This window comes from Callorhinus ursinus, unplaced genomic scaffold (assembly GCF_003265705.2).
Source record: "Callorhinus ursinus isolate GAN/ISIS: 27379988/994484 unplaced genomic scaffold, GSC_fseal_2.0 scaffold1, whole genome shotgun sequence".
Taxonomy (NCBI): Eukaryota; Metazoa; Chordata; class Mammalia; order Carnivora; family Otariidae; genus Callorhinus; species Callorhinus ursinus.
In genome coordinates, this window is record NW_027397063.1 from 141314535 (window position 1) to 141342523 (window position 27989).

A 27989-nucleotide genomic window follows, 5' to 3' on the forward strand; every position below is an offset into this window, starting at 1 on the left:
GCCCAGGGCCTGACCTAAAGTTTTCTGGGTCTGGCTAATTGTTGAGGAACCCTGGATCCTATTTGGGCAAGGCCCCACAACAGGGTAGTGGGAACTGTGAGCTGGATGTAGGGACTTATCCTCAGGGTGGTGGAGGTCAGAGGTGAGCCAGGCTGGAGCCATCAGGGAAGGAACCCGAAAGATGAGGCTGAGATGGGTAATCCCCAAGGCCATGCTTATTTGTGAGTGTCAAAGGGAACAGTGAGTGAGAAAGCTCTGTGCAACGGTACAAGTGGGAAAAGTCGTCATTACTCCTTTACATTCCACCCTTGACAGGTGCATATGGCGGAGCTGAAGTCTATGTCAGCTTGCACATGAGCCGGAAGCCCACCCGTGCTAGCAGATGCCTGGGCTAGAGGATGTGGGTGGTGCGGGCACAGTCCTGCCCTTGCTCACTCCCAGCCCTCACAGACACAGCCATCCCCCTGTCCCCCACCCAGAGAGCCCCTTGCTGTCCCCAAGGTTAGCTAAGGACAGAAGGGACTCTAGGGAGCCTGTTCGACCCATCCTCCTCCGGGCCTGGGTCTTTGGGCTCTCCACACATAGCCAATTTTGACCTCGCCATCTCAAGTCCAACATGGTGCCTTTATTAGAATGAATCACACCCTCGCTCGCCCAGGAGGGGCCATTTTTGGATCTCGAGGGCTGGCCTTGGAGCAGGACTGACCTACCCCCAAGCTGGATTGGGCCTGGAATTCGTGGCCGGGAGTGCACAGCCCCACACCCAGCCACTCAGCTCCCACCGAGATCATCTGGGGGCCTGGGGCTCAGTCATTCCGTGGGTCTCTTTCCTTTCCCTTGCCATGCAAAGATGCGTTCTGCCAAGATGAATGTCCAAGTCCGATTTCAGCATCGTGGAATTGAGAATGGTGTTCTTCATCACTTCCGCAGTCCCATCACCAGATACTACCTCCTCAGTGAACGGGTCCTCAGCCATGTTCCTGAAGAAGCCATTGGAGAACAAGTCATGAGTTGCATCTTGAGGAGCTAAGAAAAGCAGTACCTCTGAGGCAGCTGTAGCCAAGCCTGGCTCTGCAGTCCTGAGAGATGGGGCTTTGCCACGCACCCATAAGGGACCCTCACCAGGACCGGATGTGTGCCATCTCCCAACCGTACCCAGACCCTTCACGCTCCTGCATCTTTGGGGGTCCATCTCTAGCATTTACTGAGCACTTGCCGCATGCCAGACTCTGCGCCACGTGCGTTATGTGGGCTTAATCCTGCCCAAAGCCCCATGACAGAGAAAGGCTAGGCTACATGTCTCTGCTTCTCTACGCCTCAGTTTCTTCAACTGTAAAATGGGGGGTAGTGACAGGACCTATCTTGCACGTGGCTATTGTTAGGACAATGTATGAAAAGGCACGTATGGAGCAGGACTTGACACACGGTAAAGGTTCAGTAAATGTTAGCTATTTTTATAACTCTGTTATCATTCCATTTTGCAAATGAAGCAACTGAGTCTCTGAGGCATTAGGTAACTCCCCTGGGCACATGGTAGGAAGTGGTAGCAGAGACAGAAGTGCAGGCCCTCTGGCTCCAGAGTCTGTGTTCTTAGCGATTCTGCTGCATTGCATTCCCCCTCCCTACGATGGGGCAAATGCTTCTTCATCCTTCAAAGCCTTCCCCCAATGTCACTTCCTCTATGAAGCCTGCCCCCACTCCCCAAACTAAAGTTCCTCCCTCCGGGGCCTTCTGTAGGTCCCGTGCATCCCTCCCTCAGAGCCCATTAAGGGAAAACTGTCGGCATGCCTTTCTCCCCATAAACTATCACTGAAGACTGGAGACCTGCCAGTCCAGCCCTGGTACAATGCCTAGCACAGATGGTGTCAGAGTTTGAGGAGGGAGGGAAAGAGGAGAAGGGTGGTGGGGAGGAGGGCAGGGGATGGCCGGAGGCAGCCACCCTGTGCTATGAGCACAGGGCACTGGAGGACATCCAGTGCCAGGTAGCCTCTGCCTCTCACTGGTGCTCGGGTCCCCTCGGGTCTAGGGAGAGAGCGAGGGGCCATGTTGGCCCAAACCCCAGAAGGCACGGTTCTGCCAATCATGAGGCCAGAAGTGCCTATACAGCGGTCGGGGCGGAGCCCAGTTCCCAAACGGGGCACTGGGCTGCTGGAGCCTTGAGGTCAGAGCCTTGAATCAAGACTGGGTCCTCTTTGAGAAGCTAAGAGTTCGGCTAGGAAAGGAGTGGTACTCGGAGAGCTGGTCCCCAGCCAGACCCTGTGCCCTGGGAGGGAGAGAGCCCAGGCCATCTCCAGGGGCAGCACCCAGGCCAGACAAGCAGCCAGAGGGGGAGGAAAGGAGAACGCCTGGCCCAGGCTGGTCAGGAGAGCCGAAAGGACTGAAGCTGGCGGAGGCCGGGCAGCAGGGCGGGGGTAGGTGGTGACATCCAGGAGAGCTGGGGAGACTGCTGTAGACACAGAGTGGCCCTGGTGTCACAGGCCCCTCTGGCCAACAGGCAGAGGTGGACGGTGCCCGACAGACTCTCAGGGGCCAGGGCCAGGGGCCTCGCCCACCTACTTTGTCTGCAGGAAGCAGTGCTCCGGGTTATCAGGGAGAGCCCGATCTTGCGTTTCCGGTAGCAGGGAGCAGAGGAACAAGGCCAGGGCAGCCGAGATGCAGCAGAGAAATATGGGTAGGAGGGTGAGTTTCTGGTGGCTGACCGCCAGGGATGAGATGGCTCCACCTGCCCAGGCCAGAGACACCAGGCCCAGACCTGTCGCCCTGGAAGGGGAGGTGAGAGCTCATCTAGGAGGCGTCCTGGGCCCAGAGGCTGGGCGGAGGTGGGGTAGAAGCAGCAGCTCCCCAAACCTCACATGCTCCAGTCTCCAGCCTGTCCCAACTCACCAAGCGCCCATGGAGCATTTGGCTCCCCCCTGATCCAGGGCGGGCGGTTATTTCTTGGGGGCCTGCTCCATGGATCAGGAGCAGGAGAAGCGAAAGCCAGGGCGCGGGTGGGTGCGTGGGAGAAGACAGGGCAGTGGAGCTGGGCAGGGAGGGGAGCCGCCACCCTGACCACGGGCTTCCCCACCTTCCCCCTGCCCCAACGAAGCTACAGCCGAGCCTCAGAGCAGCCCAGACACATTCAGGCCCACGCAGTGCAAGGCCGAGACCACGCTCAGACTGCCCGGTTCTGCCAACTGCGGTCGGGCCTCCACCTGACTCTGTTGTCTGAGATAGGGCTAACCACGAAGTTTGGGGGGGTAATGGGGTGATCCAGGGAAACCACTCAGCGCGTGCCTGTCACCAGGTGCTCGGCCACTCTCACTGCCGGGAGCGTCTGGGTCCTGCGCCCTTGCCAAGCCCCCACGGCCTGGCCTGCCAGGCTGCCTACCTGAGGACAGTGGGCAGGAGCTCCGCGGTGTAGATGAAGAACACGGAGACCGAGGCCGCCAGGCTGAACTCTCCAAGCACGACCATCAAGATTATCATGGATTTCAACTCTGTGGCCAGACAACGTGGCCCCCTGAGTCTGGGGTGGGGGATGGGGGGCCACCCATCTGCTCTCCTTCCATCCCTCCTGGAAGGCATCTGAGCAGTTCCCCCCCACCCCAACCCCACTCTCGTCCTAGGACCTGGTCAGCTGGTCAGCAGACTCAGGCCCAGCCAGGCCAGAAGTTAATATAACTGCAGTGGGCGAGTTGCTCACCCCATGGCCTCTCAGCCCCACACCTCTGCCTCCAGGCTCATTCTTGTCTTCCACATCCTCACCTGAGGCAGCTTCCCCGTGGCCTGCTCAGGGCCCTCCCACCTTCCCTCCCCCCCCCCCCCCCCCCCCCCCCCAAGGGGGGGGAACCAGGGAACTTTGCACCGGGGCTCGGGAGTGTTCGGTCCCTAGAGCCAGGATCCCCAACGCTGGGCAGCCAGACGTGCGCATTGAGGGAGGAAGAGGAGGAAGAAAAGATCCAGGAAAGCCCATTCCTCCGGCTTGGTGCTCACTGCCCGGGAGCTGGCCTCTTGCAGCTCTTCCTCCATGAGCCTCTGCCGGGCCCGCCGCTGCCCCACTCCCCACTCTGACCCCAGCTTCTCTTGGCTCTGGGATGAAACTGGAGATCTAGCTTTATCTGTTGGGGATTCTACTAGTTTCTCTCACACATTTGAGAGTTTTAAACATTTCTGTTTGACTCTGTATAGGCCCACTTTTTACAAAAGCTACCAAGCAACAGCAATTTAAGAATGCGTTTGTTGCCCCATTTTGTTTTAGCCGGTCCACACGGCCAGCATCTGGGAGAGGAAGGGTCCCAGGCAAGACACACATAATTCTAGCCCCCAGAGAACAGGAGGGCTCCCCTGGAGGCAGACCCCGGACATGGCTTCCCTGCCCTGGCCCCAGCAGCTGAGGGGGCTCTCGTGGTTAGCAGTTCTGATGGAGAGAGCACTGACATCTTGATGTCCACATCCTCAGCCGGCCACTCTCTAGCCCTGTGACCTGGGGCATACTCATCATCCCAGGGATCTTTGCAATTTTGAAAATATTGCTGCGCCTTCACACCCCCACCCCCAGTTGGCTTGTCTAGTTCTGAGCTGACGGGTACTGCGCCCTCCTGCGAAGGGAGGCCTCCCTGTCAGAATGTTCCTGAGAGCTTAGCCCCCTGTTACACTCAGGTTATTTTTTCCTGCTGAAGGTCCAGATAACAGGCATTTCCCAGTCAGAGGCTATCAGTGAGAGGCAGGGCCTGGGGTACCAGCTGAAGGACTATCTGTGGGCATCTGTTCACATTCAACCATCAGATCTGACATGGGCTGGAAGAAGGCCACCCACTCCCCCCCCACACACAAGGAGGATTCCTCGGGACAGCACCCCCTCCTCTACCAGGTTTCTGAGAGCTTCCAGCACCCGGTCTTGGGGCTCTCCCTTGAGGAGGGCAGTGTTCCAGTGACTGGCACCAGCTCAGGAGGGCAGGAGGGCCATGGGTGCCCCGGCTGACTCCCAGGGTGTCTTGCTGGCCAAACAGGGCAGGAGGAAGGGGTCTGAGGAAGCAGGAAGGCCGGGGGCGGGGGTAGTGGCGCCGAGGGGAGGGTGAGGCGTACCTGAGGGGAGGATAAGAACGAGCAAGCACATAAGGGAGCCTTGGAAGAGAGTCGCAATCAGGCTCCACTTCCTCCCCATCTGCTCAAGGAGAAAGATGCAGCAGAGGCAGGCGGGCACCTCCATGATGCCGAGAATCACTTGTGTGAAGTGGAGGTCCACACCCAAATTCTTCAACTTGAGGCTCAGCGTGAAATAGCTGTAACCCACAGTAAAGCTGAAATGAAGCCAGGAGAGAGACACTCAGAGAGAGAGGGCAGGGGGGCAGAGATACAGCATACAGGGCAGGGATAAAGGCAGAGGCAGAGACAAGCAGAGCAGGGTGGGGATGGGAGACAGAAATAAGCACAGAGCTCTGGACCTGTAGCCAAGCCAGCGTCCTTAGGCCTTGCCCCCCTGCAGCCTGCCCATTCTCTCACCAGAGCTTCTGGCAGGTTCTGCTTGCAGTCCCTGCCGGCCAGTCCCCGGTACTCACCACACACAACCCATCACCAAGGTCACCTTGAGGAAGTGCTTATTGTTATAGTAGTCCAGGACAGAGGCCTTAGTCACCTTCTTTCCAGGCAGCTGCAGCTGCAGGACAAGCAGGACCAGCCAGAGGCCAGACTGAGACCCCAGCTTGCTCCCCACCCCCACAGGACCTCAAACCGTCCCCCCCCCCGCCCCGCCCCTCCCAGGGCCAGCTTGTTCTCTGGCCTTCTGCTGGCAGGGTTCGATTTTGCTGTCACCATTCTCCTCGAGCGGTGGACTGGGGACAGCCTCTGGGCAGAGTTCCCCCGAGGAAGGAAGAGACTCCTCCACAGCCCCTGCCGGGGCCCCGCTCCAGGCCGAGGCCTCTTACCTTGTCCAGCAGACTTAAGGGAATGACCTTCTTGTTCACACTGGCCGCATAGCACAGCACCTGCTTGGCGTCCTCTAGCTTCCCTTTCATCAGCAGCCACCGCGGGGACTCCGGCACGATCCTGCATGGCCCACCCGCTCTTAGCCATCCTTCTAAGATGCCCCAGAGACCGCCAACGTGAGGGGATGTGGATGTTGGAGGCCTTGAATGTGACCCTCCACCTCAAGGTGCCTCTGCCCCTTGCTGGTGGTCAGCCCTTCCCCAGGCCACACACAGCTCCCACTGCTGCTCAGGGTCACCCCAGGCCCTAGCTGCCTCTGCCCTACAGCTTCTCCCCCTCCACTACCTCCACACACTCTCTACCTTTCTGTCTCAGGGCTCGGCCCCACCTGCCCAGCCACGCTGAGGGCACCAATGCCCACACCCTCTGTTAGGGTCCCATTCTCATGGTTGGCATTTCTCCTGGTCCCTCTCTGTCTCCTAAAAGCCTGGAGGATATGGGGGCCCCCAGGGCCTAGCCCCTGCCTGGGTGAATAGACGTCCCCTCTGTCCCACCTTCTCCCCTGCCACATTGCCCACTGCCTTTGACCTTGGAATAACTCTGGTCCCTCTGTTCTTCCTGATCTTCCCAGGCTGCCAGAATCCACACAGGTGAATATTTAAAGCCCTTATGAGGTGCCTGGGAATGTGCTTGGTGCTCTTACACATAAATCAACCAGTTTAATCCCTGCCCAACCCTGGACCTAGTATGATTATCCCCATTTTATTCCCAGGCTCAGGGGGTAAGGGCTTGCCCAAGGTCACAGAGGCAGAGCTGGTATGCACCTCAGGGCCCTGATTAGGCACTCTTTACAAACTATGCCATCAGCCCTGCTGACTTCTTGCCCCCCTCCACCCCGATCCTGGCCCCGGCCCGAACTCCATGGCCAGCCGTGTAAACACATGCCCTTGACATTAGGGGCCACTTCATTCTCTCTGCCTGCCCCAGCTCCTGCCCTCCACTAGTGGCTATCAGACAGTCCCCCTGCCATCCTTCTCCACAGCAAGGCTGGGGAACTCTCCTAAAGAAAGTCACCCAACTGGGACTTCTTCAAAAAGATGGGAGATTGAGCACGTGCCCACTCTAAACTAGAGGAAAGAAAAAGGATCTCAACAAAGAGAGTGGGAGAGAGGACGGGTGGAAGAAAGAGTTAACAAACATACACATAGCCCGGAAGTGGATGGAGCCAGGCCGGTGGCCACGCGGCAAGGCCCGACATGTAGCAAGGGGACCCTGAACACCCTAGTCCTCAGATACGGGACTCCAGTTTCCTCTGAGGTTTGCACCCAGAGCCTAGAGCAGGCTGAGGACAAACACAGGCGAACGGAGTGGAAGTCCCCGTGATGGTGACAAGAGTTCCCACTCCCAGCCCACTGGGGAACAAGGCAACTGAGCCAGGCAACGCCCTGACTTTGGGATCCCTCAAAAAAAAGGCACCTGCCATTTGGTCACCCAGTGGTAGTGGTTCTCGAAGTGTGGTCAGCAGACCAGCAGCATCAGCATCTCCTGGGAGCTTGTTAGAAATGCAGATTCTTGGGCCCCACCCCAGTCCTGCTGATTGAGACGCTCTGGGGGCAGGGCCCAGTCACTGATGTTTTAACCAGCCCCCATGTGATTGACTCTGCTGTTCGTAGAAATTTGAGAGGCATTGCCCTACAAGATTGCCAGGCAATAAGCTTCTGTTCACCGTTTCCCATTAACATCTAAGTAACTCTTAATGATGAAGGGATGACCAAAAATCACCAAATGTTGAAAAAAAAAAATACAACCTCTCAATAAAAAAGGGGCCAAAACAACCAAGCAGGAAAAAAAAAAATTACCCCAGAGGACAAAGGTAATGTAGGAAGCAGGAGGGAAAAAAAGAAAATTCTAACTTGTATCCCAAAAAGATTTGAGAATGTTTTGCAATTCTATTTCCATAATACAAGTTTCAAATGCTATTGAGAAAATAATAAAATCAGAGAATGAGGAAGAGCAGTGTAACTGAACATGACATGGAAACTTTTGTCTTAGAATTTCAGCTGATGTCCCAAGGCCATTAAACAATGACTGATAACCTCACATTGTAAAGAGAGGTGTTACCACATTCAGGACAGGATTCACTAAAAATAATAATAAGGGGCGCCTGGGTGGCTCAGTCGGTTAAGCGTCTGCCTTCGGCTCAGGTCATGATCCCAGGGTCCTGGGATCGAGCCTCCACGTCGGGCTCCCTGCTCAGCAGGGAGCCTGCTTCTCCCTCTCCCTCTGCTGCTCCTCTGCTTGTGCTCTCTCTCAAATAAATAAATAAATAAATAAATAAATAAATAAAATCTTTAAAATAATAATAATAAAAATACAAAACAGCCCAGCAGCCACCTCCCCCAGCCACCGAGAGAGGCTGGAAATTTCCAGTTCGTGGCAGTGAGACTCTCTTCCCTTCCCCAGGTTGCTCTCATCTATTCAAGCCTGGTGAAGGGGACCACCTTTGAGTAAGGGAGTCTGCCCTCCCACTCTTTGCCTGGAGCTTACTGATTCAGAAATGAGGGGGCTACCTTGTACTGCAGGCAGTCATTTACAAGGAGAGTTCATTCACATGCCCTCAAGTTGGAGGGCCTATGCAAACCCAGAGATGGGGGACCCCTCTTCACCTGGATATGATCAGACAGGAAGTTGGTGGGAGAAAGGCACAATGGCAGGCTGGGGAATGGGGATGGTGAGAGTCTTTTTGGCCAAGTGGACCTTGCTATCTTGAAGTCACCCCATGTGCTAGGGCAAGGAGACCTCTGCAGAAAGAGGCTATGGGTGAATTGCCAGAGACAGAATGTTAATCGAACTCATAAAGACAGTGCCTGGAGCATTAGGAAACACCAGTGGACCCCTGAAGATCCACACATGGGCCCCGAAGGCACCTGCCTCCGAACATCTGCCCTACAGAGGACACTGACCACCGATAACAGCCCCTGTTGCACACTTGTCTCTTTTCTCTGATGCTCTATCCCCTGCCTAGGACCTGGAAGATCAGAGCAGGTAGACAAAGGAGGAAGGGCAAAGGTCAGAACACTAGCCTGAGCTGGTTAGCCACCAGGGGGAACCTGTGAACTAGATGTAAGATCAAGTTTTAAATTGAACTAGACTGGATTTTTTAATGCCTCAAAGTGAGTCTGAATGACTAAAATGAGATTTTTTTCTTACAATTAAGAATGACTGTAAAGAGGGGGCACCTCTGCATGGAGCACTGGGTATTATACACAAACAATGAATCATGGAACACTACATCAAAACTAATGATGTAATGTATGGAGATTAACATAACAATAAAGAATTAAAAAAAAAAAGAGGGGGCGCCTGACTGGCTCAGTCAGTTAAGCATCCAACTCTTGATTTCAGTTCACGTCATGATCTTGGGGTCCTGGGATCAAACCCTGCGTTGGGGGTGCCTGGGTGGCTCAGTCGTTAAGCGTCTGCCTTCGGCTCAGGTCATGATCCCAGGCTCCTGGGATCGAGCCCCACATCGGGCTCCCTGCTCAGCAGGAAGCCTGCTTCTCCCTCTGCCTCTCCCCCTGCTTGTGTTCCCTCTCTCGCTGTCTCTTTCTCTCTCTCTGTCAAATAAATAAATAAAATATTTAAAACAAACAAACAAACAAACAAAAAACCCTGCGTTGGGCTCAGCACAGACTCGCTTGAGATTCTCTCTCCCCTCTGCCCCTCCCCCCCACTCGCTTGCTCTCTCTTTCTAAAGTAAGTAAAATCTTTTTTTAAACTTTATTTTTTTTAAAGATTTTATTATTTGTCAGAGTGAGAGAGCGAGCATAAGCAGGGGGATGGGTAGGGAGAGGGAGAAACAGGTTCCCTGCCGAACTAGGAGCCCGACGAGGGACTTGATCCCAGGACCCTGAGATCATGACCTGAGCAGAAGGCAGACGCTTAACCAACCTGAGCCACCCAGGCACCCCAATAAATAAAATTTTTGAAAAAAAAAGAAAAACGAATTGACTGTGAAGAGATGGAACCTGCCCAAGATATTGTCAAGTGTCAGGGAAGAAACAGCTGACAGGACATGTCTGAAGAAAAATGTGCCCCATTCAAGGAGCCGTCTACTCACAGAACATAGAACTATGCAGGCATCTACCAGAAGAAAGAGCTAAGAGTCCACAGTGTGACAGCTTCTGGGGAAGGAACTGGGGGAGCTGAGGGGAGCTGAAATTTTTGACTTATTTTTCACCACAAACCTTTTGGTATTACTTAGTCTTTAACCACATGCATCTATTGCTTTTTAAAAATGTTTTAATGTCAAGTCATGAAACACTATTTCCTAGCTCCCAGGAGAGAGTCATGCCACCTGGCATCAGCTGGCCCCAGTACACACTTGGGAATGTCAATGACTGCCAAAGATGGTCGCCAACTTTGGAATTTGGAAGGTCTCCAAGCCACCTACATGCCCTCCCTCTTAACTGGTAACTCCACCTCTTAAATCCGTATTGTGTATGGTGCAGTGGGTAAAATTCAGAGCCACAGAGGCTGAGTCAAATCCCAGGTCTGCCACTTTGTAGCTGTGTGGCCTTGGGCAAGTTCTTTTGATCCCCTGAAGCTTCAGTTCTCCTCTCACCCCGACCCCTTCAGCCCCCAGGACATGAGACTCACATCCTTCCTTCAGAGTTGAAAAGATTAAACATGATGATGTCAAGGTGAAACCTGATCCTTTCTCCACACCTTAACCAGGTGATTTCTGTCTCTTCCTCTCACTCTCTATCTGCCTTCTCTTCCCTCCCTCTCTCATCACACGTGTCTCTTCCTAGCTTGGGGGTCTCGGGTTCCTGTCTTTGACTCCCCACCGTTCAGAACACCACATACCCTTCCCTGGCTGTCTTGGCTGCCCAACCACTTCATCACTTTCCCCCTCAGCCCAGCACTGTGGCAAGAGTCGTCTCCTGGAAGGCTCCATTTTTCAGCCCCTTCTCCTTCTTCAAACCCCTGCCACTCCACTGAAGCCACCTCCAAGGTCCCCAAGGCCAGGGGACTCTTCCCCAGCATCACCTTTCTTGCCTTCAACCCTGCCTTTCAACACTTTGCCTTCTGATTTTTCTGACTACTTCTCTGACATCTCTTTGAGCGTCTCCTCTGATGGGGATTAATGTTAGGGTTCCAGAGGCTCTGCCCTAGGCTCTTTCTCATTTCATCCACATGCATTTTCTCCAAGAGAAAATTCCACCCACTCCACCCCTTCAAGGACCCTCCAACCCTCAACTTCCAGCCCATCAGAGCTGTCACTGCGCACGTCCTGTTTGCTCACCAGATGTAGGAGATGAGGAGGAACACAGGTGCCCCACCCACCAGAAACAGCAACCGCCAGTGGGGAAGGCTGTAGGCAAGCCCGGTCAGAAACAGGATTCCCACAGAGAAAAAGCAGTGTTCCAGGATGATGGCGTGGGCCCGGTGCTGGCCCATTAGCCACTCAGTGGCTGTGCGGAGGCCAAGAGGACAAAATCATGGTCAGCTCAGGATCCCTGGGGCTATCCTGGCACCCAACCTTCTGAGATGCTCCAGCCCTGCTTGGGACAGTTCAACCTGGGTGAAGTTTCAACAGTACTTCAAAGCCAAGCAGGGTGCCTCTGTGTCCCCGGGACACACCCTAGGCCCCTTGCCTGAACTTCTAATCGCACATAGAGCCTCCAGTCCCTTCTCGGCCTAACTGCTCCCTCTCAACACCTCCTGCCTGACCACGCGTCTCTCTCGAAGAGATGGCCCATTTCTGCGCACAACTCCTCACAGGTGGCCTGACAGGTGGTGAGGCAAGGAGTCTGTGTCCTTATCTCTGTTCTTAGTGCCTCAGGGCTTTGACCACCTAGGCCTAGGGCTGTGTGAAGAAGCCAGTCCCTCGGACAAGCTCCAAGGAGAAGAGGTCTCTTGCCAGGGAACCCTGAGCTCACCAGGCCATGGCAGCTGTAAGCTGAATGAGTGTATGGGCACTTGGGGCTTTCGTGTCCCACAGGCCTGGGATGAAATCCCAACTCCTCCATGTAACTGTTGTGTGGCCCTGAGCAAATTGGTTAACCTCCTGAGGCTCAAGTATCCTTCTCTGCTAAAGGGATAATAGAAGAGTACGTCACGATGAAATGACATAGTACATGTAAAGGGTTTAGCAGCTGGCCCGGGCCTTCTGAAGGTCTCAGTAAATATAAGCCATGTGGGGGGGAAGCCAGAGGTATGACGGGGATATCTGCGGGGTACGAGGGGGCTAGGATGGAGGATGAGGGTGGAAGGGGTCTGAGCACAGACTCTCCGGCATCTCCAGGACGATCCGAGGGGAAGTGGCTCCCTCCACTGCCAGCCTCGATTGGGCCGCAACCTTGTTAGTCCTGCGGGCTCCCCGTAGGTACGCGCCAGCCCCGCCCCCACGCTCGCCCCGCCCCCGCGGTGCACCCCCGAGGCCCCGCCCCCCGAGCGCCTCTGGCCCCGCCCGCGCCACGCCTCCCGCCTCCCCCACCCCGCTCCCGGGGACTGGGCCTCACCTAAACACAGGCTGCTGATGGCGTAGCCCACCAACGCCTGGGACACGCCGAAGCGGAAGAACAGGTACTGGTGAAAGCTGTTGACGAAGGCTGCCCCGAAGCCGAAGATGGCCAGCCCCAGCAGCGACATCAGGATGGTGGGGTAGCGGCCCAGCCTGCGGGCGTCCAAGGCAGGCTGCGCCAAGCCCGCAGACCTCAGTGGCTGGCCCGGCCCGACACTCGGGGCCGGTCCTGAGCCGTGCGTAGGCCTCCAGAGTGCCCCTACCCTCGCCTCCCCCAGCTTGAGACTCTAGTTCTGAATGCCCACGAGGAGGAGTCAGGGGCTTCCAGGGACCAGAGGGATCTCCGGGACACTCACTTGTCACTTACGAACCCAAAGATGAGGGACGCTATTAGGAGGCCAGCCGTGAGCATGGTCTGCACGCCTTCCGTGTCCCGGTCCTTGCCACACACCAAGTCAAACTGGGGGTTTTACGCAGGATTGGCTACAGGCCTCTACCCAGGGTCAGCCTTCTGGGTCCAGGGACTGAGCCTACACCCCTCCACCACTACCACCACCCCCTACCCAGGGTGGACCTTTAGGCAGAAGGGGCCTGGGACAGGGACAGGCAGCTGTGCGTGTGCCCATCCTGCGTCTGGCAGACCCTGGGAGTGAGGTCTGGAGAGAGGGGACCAGAGGCCCAGGCCAAAATGGGGAATAGGTGAAAATGTAACTGAGCAAAGTCTAGAATCACTGAAGACCCTTTCCCAAATACAGATATCGGTCCCCAGCCTAGAGATTCAAATTGGGCAGGTCTGTGCGGTGAAGGGCCCAGGTTACAGCCCTGGCTGAGAAACCCTGTAAGAGGTACCTGATCAAAGCTGCTTCTTTCCCCAGTTCTCTATCTTGTGTGAGTTCAGAGAGCAGAGCGACAACTATGGAGCAATTCCCTAGACAGATGGCAAAGCCTTCCTGCTGACATTTGCCTCAACACTCAAGTCAACTCTAGCTTCCTGGCTAAGACAGGTGAGGCCAGGCCTAGACAACTGGGGTCCTACATTTCTGCCATGGCTCTGCCTCTGCAAGGTCACCTTGGACCAGTTGCTTCATGTCCCTGAGCCTCAGTTTCCCCACCTGTTCAGTGAGGGTGAGGGCACGTCTCTGGGGCTGTGGGGTAGCTATAGACAACTCAGGGGAAGGCACACCTCATTGACCAGCGATCGCTTCTTCGTCTCAGGATAGATCCACCCATCTTGGCATGACTCTGTGTAGTTGAGGCCAAATTGGATAATAGATTCCAGATCCCAGGCCACAGGCAAGTACATGAGGCATGTCTGGAAACTGCCATTGGGTTCTCGGGGCAGGGTCAGATTCAACTGCTGAGCCTCTGACAGGCTGGGGTCCACTGCCAGTATCCAGCTGGTATTGCAATAAGGCTTCTGGGCTGTGAACACGAAGATGTCAGCAAACATGAAGAAGGCCAACAGGATGTTGGGGATGAAGGTGAGGGCCACCAGCCTCTTCTGGAATGTGCCAAACTCCCCCACCACATCCAGGATGTTGGCAAACTTGTCATCCTGCTGGGCTTCCGTGGCCCTCAACCTGCGTAACAGCATCTCCAGAGACGGGGACTGGGTGTGTTCTGGTGCCTCAAGCTGGTTCAACTTTGTGGATGGATAGTGGGATCTGCGCTTTACTTTGCCCCTGTTGCTTTCTGTTGCCACCTGTTCAAAGAAAGGATGCAGCTCAGTCTTTGCTGACACCACTTCTCAGACATCAGAGACTGGCCTGGGAGCCACTAACCAGAAGTTTGGATTCCAGCCTTGATGTTCTCTGTAGTTCCCTCCTTTGCTTCTGAAGTTTCTTACTTAACATAATTTGTTCCCCATGGGCCCCACCCGCCCCTGATTTTCAGGGCATTTAGGATTTTGTAAATGTTTTAGAAAATGCTATGCTTCCGGTGTCATGAATAAGTTCCAAAGAGCTTTCTCTCCCACAGCTTCCCCACAACTGAGACTTTGGTTATACAGACAGGCAGGCGCTGCTAGTCTTGCAAAAGGTAGGAGAGATCTCCAGGGGAAATTCTTCAAAAAAACAAACAACGCGCCCCCCCCCCCCGAATATCTGGATCAGGAGTAGCCAGGTGACCACAGAAGTCGGGAGCCAGGCCTGGGGCACCAAAATGGTAGAGTGGCATAGAGCATCATAGAGCTTAACTGGAAAGGCCAGTAAAGGGGAGGTGGGGAAGGACATAGCAATACTGACTAGAAGGATATTAAGCAGATCAAGCCAAGAGTTCAAAATGAAAGGTTCTGAAAGTTGTGAGAAGGCAATCCATTCTGAGTCAACAGAAACAAGAACCAACAGCTCCTGACTGCAGGTGTTGGAACTGTCCGATGCAGAGTTTCTAGAACCACTATCACACAAACTTTTCAAAGACCCGAAAGTCTTAATTACATGATGAACTAATGACAAGAAGGGGCAAAAAGACGTTTTTGGAGGGAAAATACTGAACTTCTAGAAGAAATGGAAACACTAATAGGAAAAAAAGCTGAGTCAGATTTGATACAGAGAATTAGCACACTGGAACACACAGCCGAAATGTGAGAGAAAGGCAAAGAGACTCAGAAGATAAAAGGTTTACCATGCATCCAGTTGAGAGAGAGAGGTGGAGAAGCGAGATTTAAAGAGATAAAAGCAATGCATTTTCTAAAAACTTGGAAAACATGGATCCGTAGACTCAGGAAGCAGCATATCCTAAGCAAGATCCATAAAAAAGAAATCCACGACTATACACATTGTAATAAAGCTGCAGATCATCCGTGACAAAGATCTTCAAAAACATCTAGAGAGAAGACAGATCACTGACAAATGAGAGGTGTTCACAGTCTTCTGTTAAGAAACAAGAGTTGATAAGCAGCAAGGAAACCAGAAGAGAGTGAAAATCTTCAGAAAAAAAGAAAATGAGGGTGCCTGGGTGGCTCAGTTGGTTAAGCGACTGCCTTTGGCTCAGGTCATGATCCTGGAGTCCCGGGATCAAGTCCGACATCGGGCTCCCTGCTCAGCAGGGAGTCTGCTTCTCCCTCTGATCCTCTTCCCTCTCATGCTCTCTGTCTCTCATTCTCTCTCTTGCAAATAAATAAAATCTTAATAAATAAATAAATAAAATTGAGGAAAAAAGGAAAAAAAGAAAATGATAGCTGATCTAGAATGTTGACTCAGCAGAATTATCTGTCAAGAACTAGGGTAAAATACAGACAGTTATAGCTAGTCAGAAGTTGAGGGAGCATTCTTGTAAGAGACCTGATTTAATGGAGTTTCTAAAAAATAAGGAGGAGGGGGGCGCGTAGGTGGCTCAGTCATTAAGTGTCTGCCTTCGGCTCAGGTCATGATCCCAGGGTCGTGGGATCGAGCCCCGCATCGGGCTCCCTGCTCTGTGGCTCCCTCTCCCACCCTGCCTGCTCGTGTTCCTGCTCTCGCTATCTCTCTCTTGGTCAAATAAATAAATAAAATCTTAAAAAAAAAGAAGGAGGAAAATTATCTCAGGAGGACAGCCTCAGAGGCCAACAATGAGCAATCAAACATGGTAAACATATAAGCAAATCCAACCATTGATTGTATTAAATAATAAAAATCCTGTCCATTTGTGGGGGGGAGAAAAGATTAATGATGGGCAACAATAATGTGTGTCAGGAGGGGGACAATCTGAGCCAAAGTATCCTACAACCTTTCTATTGTTTAAGGTGTAGGACAGAAAAACCAAGAGTTCAAAGGTACATTTGCATGATAAAATTTCAAGGACAACCATTCCAGTGATATACCTAGAGAACAGTAGTGGGAAAAGGTAGACTGAAGGGAAAAACAAATAGAAACCCTCAATCCAAAAGAAGTCAAGGAAGGAAAAAAATGAAACAGAAAAGGCGGATGACAATAATTGAGATTAGAGAAATGAGACACGGTACACTGATTATCATTAGTTAAAAGAGATGGTTGGATTGAGCCTTTTAATGATTGATTGATTGATTGATAGAGCAGGGGGAGGGGCAGAGGGAGAGGGAGAATCTCAAGCAGATTCCCTGCTGAGTGTGGAGCCAGACGTGGGGCTCCATCTCACGAACCTGAGATCATGACCTGAGCTGAAATCACGAGTTGGACATCTAACCGACTGAGCCACCCAGGTGCCCCATGGATTAAGCCTTTTAAAAGTTAAATTCTTATGCTGTTTTTACAGAGGATGGCCAGTAATTTCCAGTTCTCCCAACACACCCAGTTCACATCCCTTGTGCTGGTGTAATGAACCATGGTGTCCCCTTACCCTCTCATAAGAGTTTTGATTTGCGTGACAATTTGGTCACCCTGTAAGAAGGCACATTTAAAGCAGAAGCGAGAAAGGCTGATGGTAGGAGGATGGAAAAAGTTCTATTAGGCAAGGTGCCTGGGTGGCTCAGTGGGTTAAGTGTGTGCCTTCGGCTCAGGTCATGATCTCAGGGTCCTGGGATTGAGTCCCGCATCGGGCTCCCTGCTCAGCAAGGAGTCTGGGCTTCTCCCTCTGCCCCTCCCCCTGCTTGTGCTCTCTCTGTCTCTCTCAATTAAATAAGTAAAATCATTTAAAAAAAAAGTTCTGTTAGGAAAACAGTCATCAAAAGAAAGCTGATTTAGCCATATTACTACCAGACAAAAAGATAAAGTATCATTTGGAATAGAGAAATTCATTATCTAGAGATAAAAGTTCAGTACATCACAAATGTTAATTTTAAATATATATGAACCTGACAAATGTCTTCAAATATATAAAATAATAATGGGTATACACCTCTGATATTATAATGAGAAATTTCAGTGCATCTCTTCCAAGGAGTCAAAAATACAAAAACTTAGCAAAGATCAAGATTATTTGAATAACACAATTAATGAGCTTTTTCTAATGGCCATTTGTAAAATTCGGCATCTAACCACTAGAGAATACACATTTTTCTCATGCCTACTTAGAGCATTTATAAAACTTTATTATGTACCAGGCAAGAAACCAAGACTCAGCAAATTTCAAAGAAGAGTCAGAAATTGTCTTTTGACTACCACGCAACTAAATTAGAAGTCTCTAACAAACAGCTTAATAGCTTAATTTAGATTTAATTGTGTATGTCTCATACATTTGTGGTACAGTTGTAGTTATTTGTCAGTCTGCCTTCCATCCCGGGATCCTTTGGTCTCCTAAATGATTTTTTAAAAATTTGTATATGTTAAGGTTCACTCTTTGCTCTCTAAGATCCTATGGGTTTTGACAAATGCATAGGGTCATGTATCCACTAGGACATCACAGAGTACCATACAGGAATTTCACTGCCCTAAAAAAATTTTCTGTGTTCCACCTATTAAACCCTTCTCCCTCCTCTCGCACCCCTGGCAACCACTGGCCTTTTTACTGTATAGCTTGCCCTTTCCAGAATGTTATATAGCTGGAATCATACAGTATATAGCTTTTCAGATTGGCTCCTTTCACATAGCAATATGCACTTTAGGGGTCTTCCATAATTTTTGATGGCTTGATAGCTCTTTTTTTAATCTCCGAATAATATTCTACTGTATTCACTTACCACAGTTTATTCATTCACCTATTGAAGAACATTTTGGTTGTTTCTAGTGTTTGGCAATTGTGATTAAAGCTGCTGAACATTTGCATGCAGGTTTTTGTGTGAACATAGTTTTCAAATCAGTTGGGTAAATACCTAGGAACATGGGTGCTGGATCATATGGTAAAACTATGTTTAGCTTTGTAAGAAACTGCCAAACTTTCTTCCAAAGTGGCTCTACCATTTTCCACTCCCACCAGCAATGAGTGAAAATGTTTGTCTGCATCCTTATCAAGAAATGCTGTTGTCAGTTTATTGGGTTTTAGTTATTTTATTTTATTTTTTTTATTTTTGAAAATTTATTTATTTGACAGAGAGAGAGAGAGAGAGAGCAGAAGTAGGCAGAATGGGAGGGAGAAGCAGGCTCCCTGCTGAGCAGAGAGCTCGATGATCCCAGGACCATGGGAACATGACCTGAGCCAAAGGCAGACACTTAACCCACTGAGCCACCCAGGCGTCCCGGATTTTAGTCCTTTTAATAGATATGTGGTGTTAGCTCATTTTTTCATTCTTTTAAACTGTGATTTCCTAACGACAAATAATGTTGAGCATCTTTTCATATGTTTATTTGTCTCTGGTGCATTATCTCTTTGGATCTTTTGCCCATTTTTAATTTGGGATGTTTGTTTTCTTATTGTTGAGGTTTGAGTTCTTTGTATATTTTGGATACAAGTCTTTTTATTAGATACATGTTTTGCAAATATTTTCTTCAGCCTGTGGCTTGCCTTTTTAGTCTCTTAACAGCACCTTTTGCAGAGAGGAAGTTTTTGATGTTAATAAAGTCTAACTTAACAGTTTTTTCTTTTATTTCATAGATTCTGTTTTCAGTGTTGTATCTAAAAATTCATTGACAAACCCAAGGTCACATAGATTTTCTCCTATGTTTTCTTCTCAAAGATGTATAGTTTTGTGTTTTACATTTAGGCCTATGATCCACTTTGAATTCATTTTTGTAAAGGGTGTAAAATCTATGTTTAGATTAACTTTTTTTGCCTATGGACATTCAACGATTACAGTACATTCAATCATTACAGAAAAGACTATCCTTTCTCCATTGAATTGCCTTTGCATATTTGATCAGTTGACTGTATGTGGGTCTACTTCTGGGCTCTATCTGTTCCATGGCTTTATGTGCTATTCTATTGCCAATACCATGCCATTTTGATTATGGTAGCTTTATATAGTAAGTCTCTAAATCAGGTAGTGTGAGTCCTCCAACTTTGTTTTTCTTCACTATTGTGCTGATTCTCTTAGGTCTTTTGTTTTTCCGTATGAACTTTAGAATCAGCTTGTTGATATCTACAAAATAGGAGTTTATATTTTTTTTAAGATTTTATTTTTAGTAATCTCTACACCCAACATGGGGCTTGAACATACAACCCCAAGATCAAGAGTCACATGCTCCACTGACAGAGCCAACCAGGTGCCCCTAGCTTGCTGGGTTTTTTTTTTTTTTTTAAGATTTATTTATTTATTTTCCGGGGGGAGTGCAAGCAAGGGGAGGGGCAGAGGGAAAGAGAGAGGAAGAAAATCTCAAGCAGATTCTCTGCTGAGCACAGAGCCAGACATGGAGCTCAATCTCATGACCCTGAGATCATGACCTGAGCCGAAATCAAGAGATGGACACTCAACTGACTGAGCCACCGAGGTGCCCTTCTAGCTTGCTTTATTTTTTATGAGATTTGTATTGGACCTATAGGTCAGGTTGAGAAGAACTGACATCTTAATAATAATACTGGGTCTTCTGATCCATGAAGATGGAATATATATATATATATTTATATTTTTAAGTCTTATAAATATGTACACATAAGATTTAAAAAATTTGTGAATAGCCCAGAAGTCGAAAAAGAGATAATAATGGAAATTTTAATATATTTATAAATGAGTCATAATGAGTGATAACATATTAAAACTTGTGGGTGATATAAAAGGTGGTGCTCTGTGGGAAACTTATAGCTTTAACTACTTTATAATAGAAAATCAGAAAGAGTGAAAATAAATAAGATGCCCATGACAAAAAGTGGGAAAAATAGTAGAATAAACCCAAATAAGTAAAGGAAGGAGATAATAAAGTTAAGACAGAAATAAATAGAAATCAAAAATATAATAAGAGAATCAACAAAGTCCAAAATTGGTTCTTTAAGCAGATGAGTAAGTTAGACACACCCCTGGTGAAATTAAATAAAACATTTAAAAACAAAGTACAATGAAGTCTTTTATATATGCAAAAAGGAATATAAAGACACAGGAAGATTAAAAATATTAACTAAATGCTAACATCAACTTTATGTCAATGAATTTGAAACTTAGATGAATTAAATTCCTAAAACAAAATTAATCCAATGAACTCAAGAATAAAGAGAAAGCCTTGCAAGTTCCACAGTGATGAAAGAAATGAAAGCAGGGGCGCCTGGGTAGCTCAGTCAGTTAGGTGTCTGACTCCTGATTTCGGTTCAGGTCATGATCTCAGAGTCTTGGGATGGAGCCCCACATCAGGCTCTGTGCTCAATGAAGAGTCTGCTTGAGATTCTCTCTCTCCCTCTCCCTCTGCACAGCGCCCCCATCTCTCTCTTTCTAAATAATAATAACATAAAATAAAATAAAAATAAATTTAAAAAAAGAAGGAAATGAAAGCAGAAATTAAGAACCTTTTCACAAAGAAAACACCAGACCCAAAATATTCTATGGGATGTCTACCAAACTTTTATGTAACAGATGATCCCAGTGTATACAATTGTTTTTCAGGGAATAAGAAGGGAGAGAAACTTCCTAATCATTCTAACTTCAATAACAAAACTAGAGAACTATAGTACAACAATGGAAATTATAGATCCATTTAATTCATAAAAATAGATGTAAATGCTCTAAATACAGTGTTAGTAAATCAAATTTGATACTGTATGAAGAGGAAAAATATACCACAGTCAAGTCAGTTTTAAACTAGGAATGCAAAGATGATTTTACTATTAGAAAATACAGGGGCGCCTGAGTGGCTCAGTCGTTAAGCTTCTGCCTTCGGCTCAGGTCATGATCCCGGGGTCCTGGGATCAGGCCCTGCATCGGGTTCCCTGCTCCGTGGGAAGCCTGCTTCTCCTTCTCCCACTCCCCCTGCTTGTGTTCCCTCTCTCTGTCAAAAAAATAAATAAAATCTTAAAAAAAACAGAAAATACATAAATCCTTATATAAGTAGAGAAAAGCCATATGACCATGTTTAGAGATGCAGAAAATGCATTTGATAAATTCAACACTGATTCATGGTTTTTTGTAAATCCTCGAAAAAAATTACAATTTCTTTGATCCAACAAAGGGAATCTACCCCCCCAAAGATCCTAAAATGGGGGAAAATTAGAATTATTCCCTTTGAAAATGAGAAGACAAAAGTGTCCACAATCACCCACTCAACATTGTACTAGCAGCCCTAGGCAGTGCCATGAGATAAAGGGAAATTAAAAGCATAAAGATTGGAAAGAAGAAAATAAAACCCCAAAGAATCTACAAATAATTAGACACAAAAGGAGAAATTAGCAAACTAGCTGAGTATAATGTGAATATATGAAAGTCAATTACATGCCTGAAAACCTAAAGCCATTTAATTTATAAAAATAAACCATTTTAATGGGAAAATGTTCAAGTTTACTTGAAATTAGAGAAATGCAAATTACAACAATACTAAGAACATTTTTTATCTATCAGATTGGCAAAAATTAAAAACTATGACAACACAATTTGTTAGTGAGACCGTGAAGAAACAAATTCCCATTGTTGATGGGAATGCAAATTGGTACAAACCTTCTGTACAATTTAGCAATACCTAATATGCAGGAGAGTTAATCCAGCTGCCCTGAATTGCTTAATCCTTGCACAATCTCATAGGTCTTCAGCTGGTTTCTGGGAATGGAGCCCTGTGCTACAAACCGGTAAGAGTATTTTGCGTGCTTGGAACTTTGAACCACGTTGTACTGGCCTAGCCATGTGGTTTGTGCCTGATGGGGAACAGCTCCTTCTTTCCTGAGGTCTGAAATTGAGTCATGAAGTTACAGTAACTGCAGTTAATCAGAAAGGTACTTTGTGCCTATGTAACCAACCCCTGTCCCCCGCCCCCGGGAGCATTAAAAACCCTCAACTCAGGCTCAGGGAAGTTTCCCTGGCAGAAAAAAACTTGACTTAATGTTGCTACTGTTCATCGCTGGGAGAGTAAGGGTGTGTTGTGTAATTCTGCTGATAGAGTACTATTGGAAGCTGGTGCCTGGTTCCCCTAGACTCCACCCCAAGCATCTTTCTCCTTTATTGACCTTGCTTTGTATCCTTCCGCTGTAATAAATTTTAGTGGTGAGTATAACAATTTCTGAGGCCTGTGAGTGCATTTAGTGAATCCCAGAACTGGGGGTGGTCTTGGAGACCACTGACACACTTGACAGAATTACACATGCACTAACTTTTTGGCTCAGCAATCCCACTTCTAGGAATTTACCCTGAAGATACACTTTCATCAATAAGAAAATACAAAGGCACAAGATTATTCACTGCAGCATTGATGGTATTGCAAAATATTAGGAACAATCTAAATGTCCATACATAGGAGAGTGGTTGAATAAAAGATGGTGCATCTGCCCAATGGAATATCATGCAGCTTTTAAAAAAAAAAAAAAAAAAAAGGAAGAGGAAAATTTCTATGAACTGATATGGAATGACTTCCAGGCCACACTGGTGAGTGAGAAAAGCAATATGTTCAAGAATATATATAGTATGCTACCTTTCATATAATAAAGGGAGCTATAAGGTATATGCTCATTTGTGGGGGAAAAAATACAGGACGGGTAAGTCATAGGCTAATGAGATTGGTTATCTATGAGAGGGAGCGGGTACAAACAGGTGATGGGGGTAAAGGAATGAGGGGGAGTGATGGAAGTAGAGCTTCTCTAAGTATAGCTTTTTGTATTCTGACCCTTAGAACCATAGCATGTTTCACATACGCCCCCTCCTCAAATAAATAATTGAAATTAATCAGGACAAGGCAAAAATCCAAATGGCAAACCTGTGTATTATAAATAAACGTCATAACCACCTTAAAGGGGACAGAGAAGAAAAGAACTAGCCTAAGTAACTTTGGAAAATAATATGTTGATGATACAAAGCTGAAGATAAGAACTGTACAAAAATGTATTCTAGTTAGTGCATCTGTTTGTCATGGGGATAATGAACTTGCAATTCTGAAACTTTATGTACATGCTGGAGTTAAGCAAATAACTATATTGTAGGTAATAAGGGCTAGCTTTCTGTTAGAGAGAAGAGTTACAACCAAGCACAGGGGAAGACTAGAATGAAGACCATGGCGTTGGATTGGAATCCAAGGTACCAGTATGAACTCATGACTTCAGACACATATGGGGAGATAGAGAGAGGCTGGATATGTATTTTCTAGCCCTGCACACTGAGACGGCCCACAAGCAGTGAACCTCATAGCAATGATCACACCTAGTACTCAGATCTTGGTTTCTAAGTAAAAGAATGAGGGTTCTTTGGAGGAGTGGTTGATCCCAGGACTGGAGCAGGGGAAGTGCAAGATTCGGGGGAGGGGGGGAGATGTTTTGTGCTGCCATAAAGTAAGGAAGTGGCCCCCAAAATGACAGGGGCATGTCAGAAGGACATAGAAGCTACCCAGAAGAAGTCCCCCAAAACCAAGCCTGGGGCAATTTTAGCAACAAAATAAATAATGATAGTAATAGATTATAACCCATAAACTAAATATACCTGAGTCCATGCTGATACAGTAGTTAACAGGAGAAAAGGGACGGCTCTTCCTTACTGTAGAATTCTACACTAATAATATAGAAGGAATGATGGAAATAGAAAATCACCACTTGGCAAGCACCAGAGTTGTAATCATTGCAGGCAAGAATCATTGATGGTGCCTCAGTTGGTTAAGCGACTGCCTTGGGCTCGGGTCATGATCCTGGAGTCCGAGGATCGAGTCCCGCATCAGGCTCCCTGCTCGGCGGGGAGTCTGCCTCTCCCTCTGACCCTCCCCACTCTCGTGCTCTCTCACTCTCTCTCTCAAATTAAAAAAAAAAAAAGACTCATTGATGGATATATAAAACTAGACGATGAACATATGAGAAACAGGTATTTGCAGAGTCTCAAAGTATCTCCCCATATGATACTTACCAATTACAAAGGGGAAAACAATAACTTTATAATGAAGAAACTTGGCAGACACCACTTAAACAAGTGATCAAAGTTAAAATCACCAGTAATGGGACATGTTGACATCAGGTACCCCTTGATACCATGCACTAAGAAGGGTATATCAGGACACCTGGGTGGCTCAGTCAGTTAAGCGTCTGCCTTTGGCTCAGGTCATGACACCAGGGTCCTGGGATCAAGTCCCACATTAGGCCCCCTGCTCTGCCTACTTGTGCTCTTTCTCTGTCAAATAAATAAATAAAATCTTCAAAAAAAAAAGTCAAATTTTGAGTTTAAAAAAAAAAGAAGGGTATATCATCACTTCTTGCCAAAAATGCATAATGTTGATACAATCATGAGAAAACACCAAACAAATTTAGGAACATTTTACAAAATAACTAGCTAGTACTTTCCAAAAGTGTCAAAGCATGAAAGATGAAGCTGATTTTTTCCAGGTTGGAGGAGACTAGGAAGACAACTGAATGCAGTGGGGGACCAGTTTGTTCTTGAAACAAGAACAAGAACAAGAAAGAAGAAACAAGAACCCCCCGGAGGTTAGGGGGTGATGGGTGCCAATGGCTCTATCGATTACAGCCTTAAAAAGGCCTAGAATGAAGCCACCAATTTTTACTGTGTCGGGATCCTTGTCACTTTGGGCTCTTCATGTGCACCAAAAGGAATAAAAAGAAAATTATGAGGGTATCCAGTGTGCCATCTATAACAGAAACTTCATTAGAGCCCAAATTTTATGACACGATAAGCAAAATTCATTCAAGATAGCAACTGGAAATGTATTCCATTTCCAGGAAGTCTGGCTATCAGCAGCCATTAAACCAAGCTAACAATATGTGGCTCTCGTTGGAATGAAATCTCAGAAAATGAGCAATATAAGTAATTGTTGTTAAACAACATGGTAGCAAACTCTTAATTCTACTAAATCATGAATAGCATTTTTAAAAAACTCTGTCTCCATAGAATCACTTATTTGTGACTTTTCCCTAATTTGTGTCTGTGTGTGTGTGTGTGTTTCATTTTAACTTTTAAAATTGCATGTCAGTGGTGCTTGGCTGGCTCAGTTGATACAGCATGCAACTCTTGATCTTGGGGTCGTGAGCTCAAACCCCACATTGCCCATAGAGCTTACTCTAAAAAAAAAAAACAATAAAAATAAATAAATTTCATCTCCTACTCATTTGTTACACAAATTTAAAAAATGGCTTAAGAAGCCTGAACACATGGGGGTGCCTGGGTGACTCAGTCAGTTAAGCATCCCACCCTTGATTTCAGCTCAGGTCATGACCTCAGGGTTGTGAGATCCAGCCCTGCATTGAGCTCCACACTGGGCATGGAGCCTGCTTAAGATTCTCTCTCTCACTCTCCCTCTGCCCCTTCCTGCCCCCCTTAAAAAAAAAAAAAAAACTTACAAAAATATGTTGAGAAAGCAAAATACGTGGAGAGATATCCAATGGCCATGAATAAAAATCGTCCACTCTTTCCCATATTGATCTCTAGGTTCAGTAGAATTCCAGTCAAAATCCAAAAGGTACTTTTTGTGAAATTTCTCAAGATGAATGCAAAATATGGAAAAATAAAGGGCATGAATACCTAAGACAATTCTGAAGAATCATAGAGAGGAATGATTTGTCCTGCCAGATATCAAAATTTATTATAAAGTTACATTCATTAAAGACACAGAGGTAACAGTTCATGAATAGCTAAATAGAAAGCCCAGAAATAGATCTATGCAAACAAAAGTTTGGAAGGAAAAAGAGAACAGCATGACTGATCAGAAATGGAAGAAAAATGCCTCACATCATAAACAAAAATTCCAGCCCTCTTAAGGACTTAAATTTCAAGAACAAAACTTTTAGTAGAAAGTATAAGGAATATATGTTTTACTTTAGTAGAAATATATTTCTATTTAGTAGATAATATAAGGAATATATGTTTTACTGAATTTTTTAAAGATTTTATTTGTCAGAGAGAGAGAGAGAGAGAGAGAGAGCCCAAGCAGGGGGGAGGGGCAGAGGGAGAAGCAGGCTCCCTACTGAACAAAGAGCCCAATGTGGGACTCGATCCCGGGACCCTGGAATCATGGCCTGAGTTGAAGGCAGACCCTTAACCGACTGAGCCACCTAGGTGTCCCTTGGGTGAGGATTTCTTAATCAAGACACAAAAGCTATGCTATTTTATGCTAACCATAGAGTTGTTAAATGATAAATTGACTACTTGCAGATGAAAATTTTAAAATTAAAAAAAAAAAAGCCACAACTGGGAGAATAAGTTTGCAAACACATATTACTGGGGGAAAAAATGAGAATCAAGCATAAAGAACTTTACAAATCAATAATAAAAAGACAATAGAAAACTGGGTGAGAGATATGAATGGGCATTTCAAGAACAGAAAATTCCTGTGGCACACAAACATATGAACAAATGTTCGGCTTCTTTAATAATGAGGGAAATGCAAATCAGGACCATAATGAGATATTTACACTCATTTGCCTGACGAGATTAGGAAGTCTGACAATACCAAGTCATCATTTCTGGCAGGATTATTCCTAGTTCCACTTGGAAAACCAATCTGGCATTGTCTTATACAGTTGAATATTTGCATACCTTATGACCCAGCAATTCTACTTCTAGGTATATACCTTGGGGAAACATTTTTACATACGATCCAGGAATGGACAGCAAAATGTTCATGATAACACACATCAAATATGAAAAAAAAGCACAAATGCCCATTAACAGAACAATGGATAAAGTGTAGTATATTTAAATAATGGAATACAATACAACAATGAAAATGAATACACTTTAGCTACATCCATTAGGACGTGACCATTGCTGGCTTTAAGGATGGAGGGGATCAGCAGCCAAGCAAAGTGGGCAGCCCGTAGAAGCTGGAAAAGGTAAGAAAATGAATTCTCCTCTAGAGCCTCCAGAAGGGAATGCAGCCCTACTGACAGTTTGATTTTAGCCTAGTAAGACCCATTTTGGACTTCTGACCTCCAGAACTAGAAGGTAACAGATTTGTGGGAAGTGACTGCGTTTGTAGTAACTTGCTGTAGCAGCAATCAGGAACCAATACAGTGTGTATGGGTGGAAGGCTGGAGGGGGTGGCGGTAGATAGAGACCTCCCAGATAGGGAACTTCACTCTCCTCGCAGAGTTGGCTTTCAGGCCTGGAGCCAGCTGAACTAGCCTTCTCCTGCCGGGTCCCCTTCAGTGTGCCCCTCACGGGGCCCTGCCTGTCTGCAAGGCTCTGGAGCATTTGTTTCCTCTGCTGACCCCAACGGTCCCCTGCCAGGTGGGCAGGCCCCAGGCAGTTGGTTCTGTGTACAAAAGAGGCCCAGGAAAGGGAGGTAAAGCTGGGAGCAGCACTTTATCTGAGGGCAGGAAATGGCCAAATACCATACCTGAGAACTCACATTTCCTGTGAGGGCAGCCTGCTCCTTCCACAGCCTTCGCATAGCTGAACAGGCCCCAGCAGGCTCCTGTCCACATCTGTGCTGAGAACGCAGGCCCACAATTGCCAGGTGTCATCATAATTGCCACCTTCCACAACCCCCCCCAAGTCCCTCCTCCCTGGAGATAGGACCGCACGCCAAAGCCAGGGCCCACCTGACCACAATCCAGGCCCAGCCAGACCCTTGGAAGCAGAACTCTTGGGTTCCATCAGTGGCCGGGGAATAATGTCACAATGGGGCAGGGAGGTCCTCGGGGTGGGGAGGGATGGTGAGGAGCAGCATTCTAC

The 27989-nt window shown here is 47.6% G+C and overlaps 1 protein-coding gene and 1 pseudogene across 4 annotated transcripts; one reads left to right on the forward strand and one right to left on the reverse strand.

Annotated features, from left to right (window-relative positions):
- Positions 1–615: 615 nt before the first annotated feature.
- SLC22A14 (solute carrier family 22 member 14) lies at positions 616–27989 on the reverse strand. 4 transcript variants are annotated; one of them, XM_025870989.2, is made up of 12 exons: positions 27857–27989; positions 27664–27739; positions 13620–14138; positions 12793–12896; positions 12435–12589; positions 11216–11384; positions 5907–6027; positions 5541–5638; positions 5068–5282; positions 3371–3479; positions 2557–2760; positions 616–980 (listed from the first exon to the last, which is right to left on the reverse strand). In XM_025870989.2, exons 2-12 carry the CDS (start codon positions 27703–27705, stop codon positions 788–790), a joined length of 1929 nt encoding a protein of 642 aa, XP_025726774.1. In that variant the 5' UTR covers positions 27706–27739; positions 27857–27989; the 3' UTR covers positions 616–787. The 4 variants fall into 4 exon arrangements, with proteins under 4 accessions (XP_025726774.1, XP_025726768.1, XP_073742800.1 ...); XM_025870983.2 differs by having other exon boundaries at positions 27652–27739; XM_073886699.1 differs by lacking the exon at positions 27857–27989 and having other exon boundaries at positions 27652–27800.
- LOC112823558 (small integral membrane protein 19 pseudogene) lies at positions 23377–25097 on the forward strand (annotated as a pseudogene).

Coding starts and splice junctions, on each gene's coding strand:
- SLC22A14 (XM_025870983.2), bottom strand. CDS start 27,705: ATGCGAAGGCTGTGGAAGGAGCAGGCTGCCCTCACAGGAAATGTGAGT. Junction 12,590..12,792: donor TTTGGGTTCGTAAGTGACAA/GTGAGTGTCCCG, acceptor GGACGCCCGCAG/GCTGGGCCGCTACCCCACCA. Junction 6,028..11,215: donor CTCCTCATCTCCTACATCTG/GTGAGCAAACAG, acceptor TGGGCCATGCAG/GATCGTGCCGGAGTCCCCGC.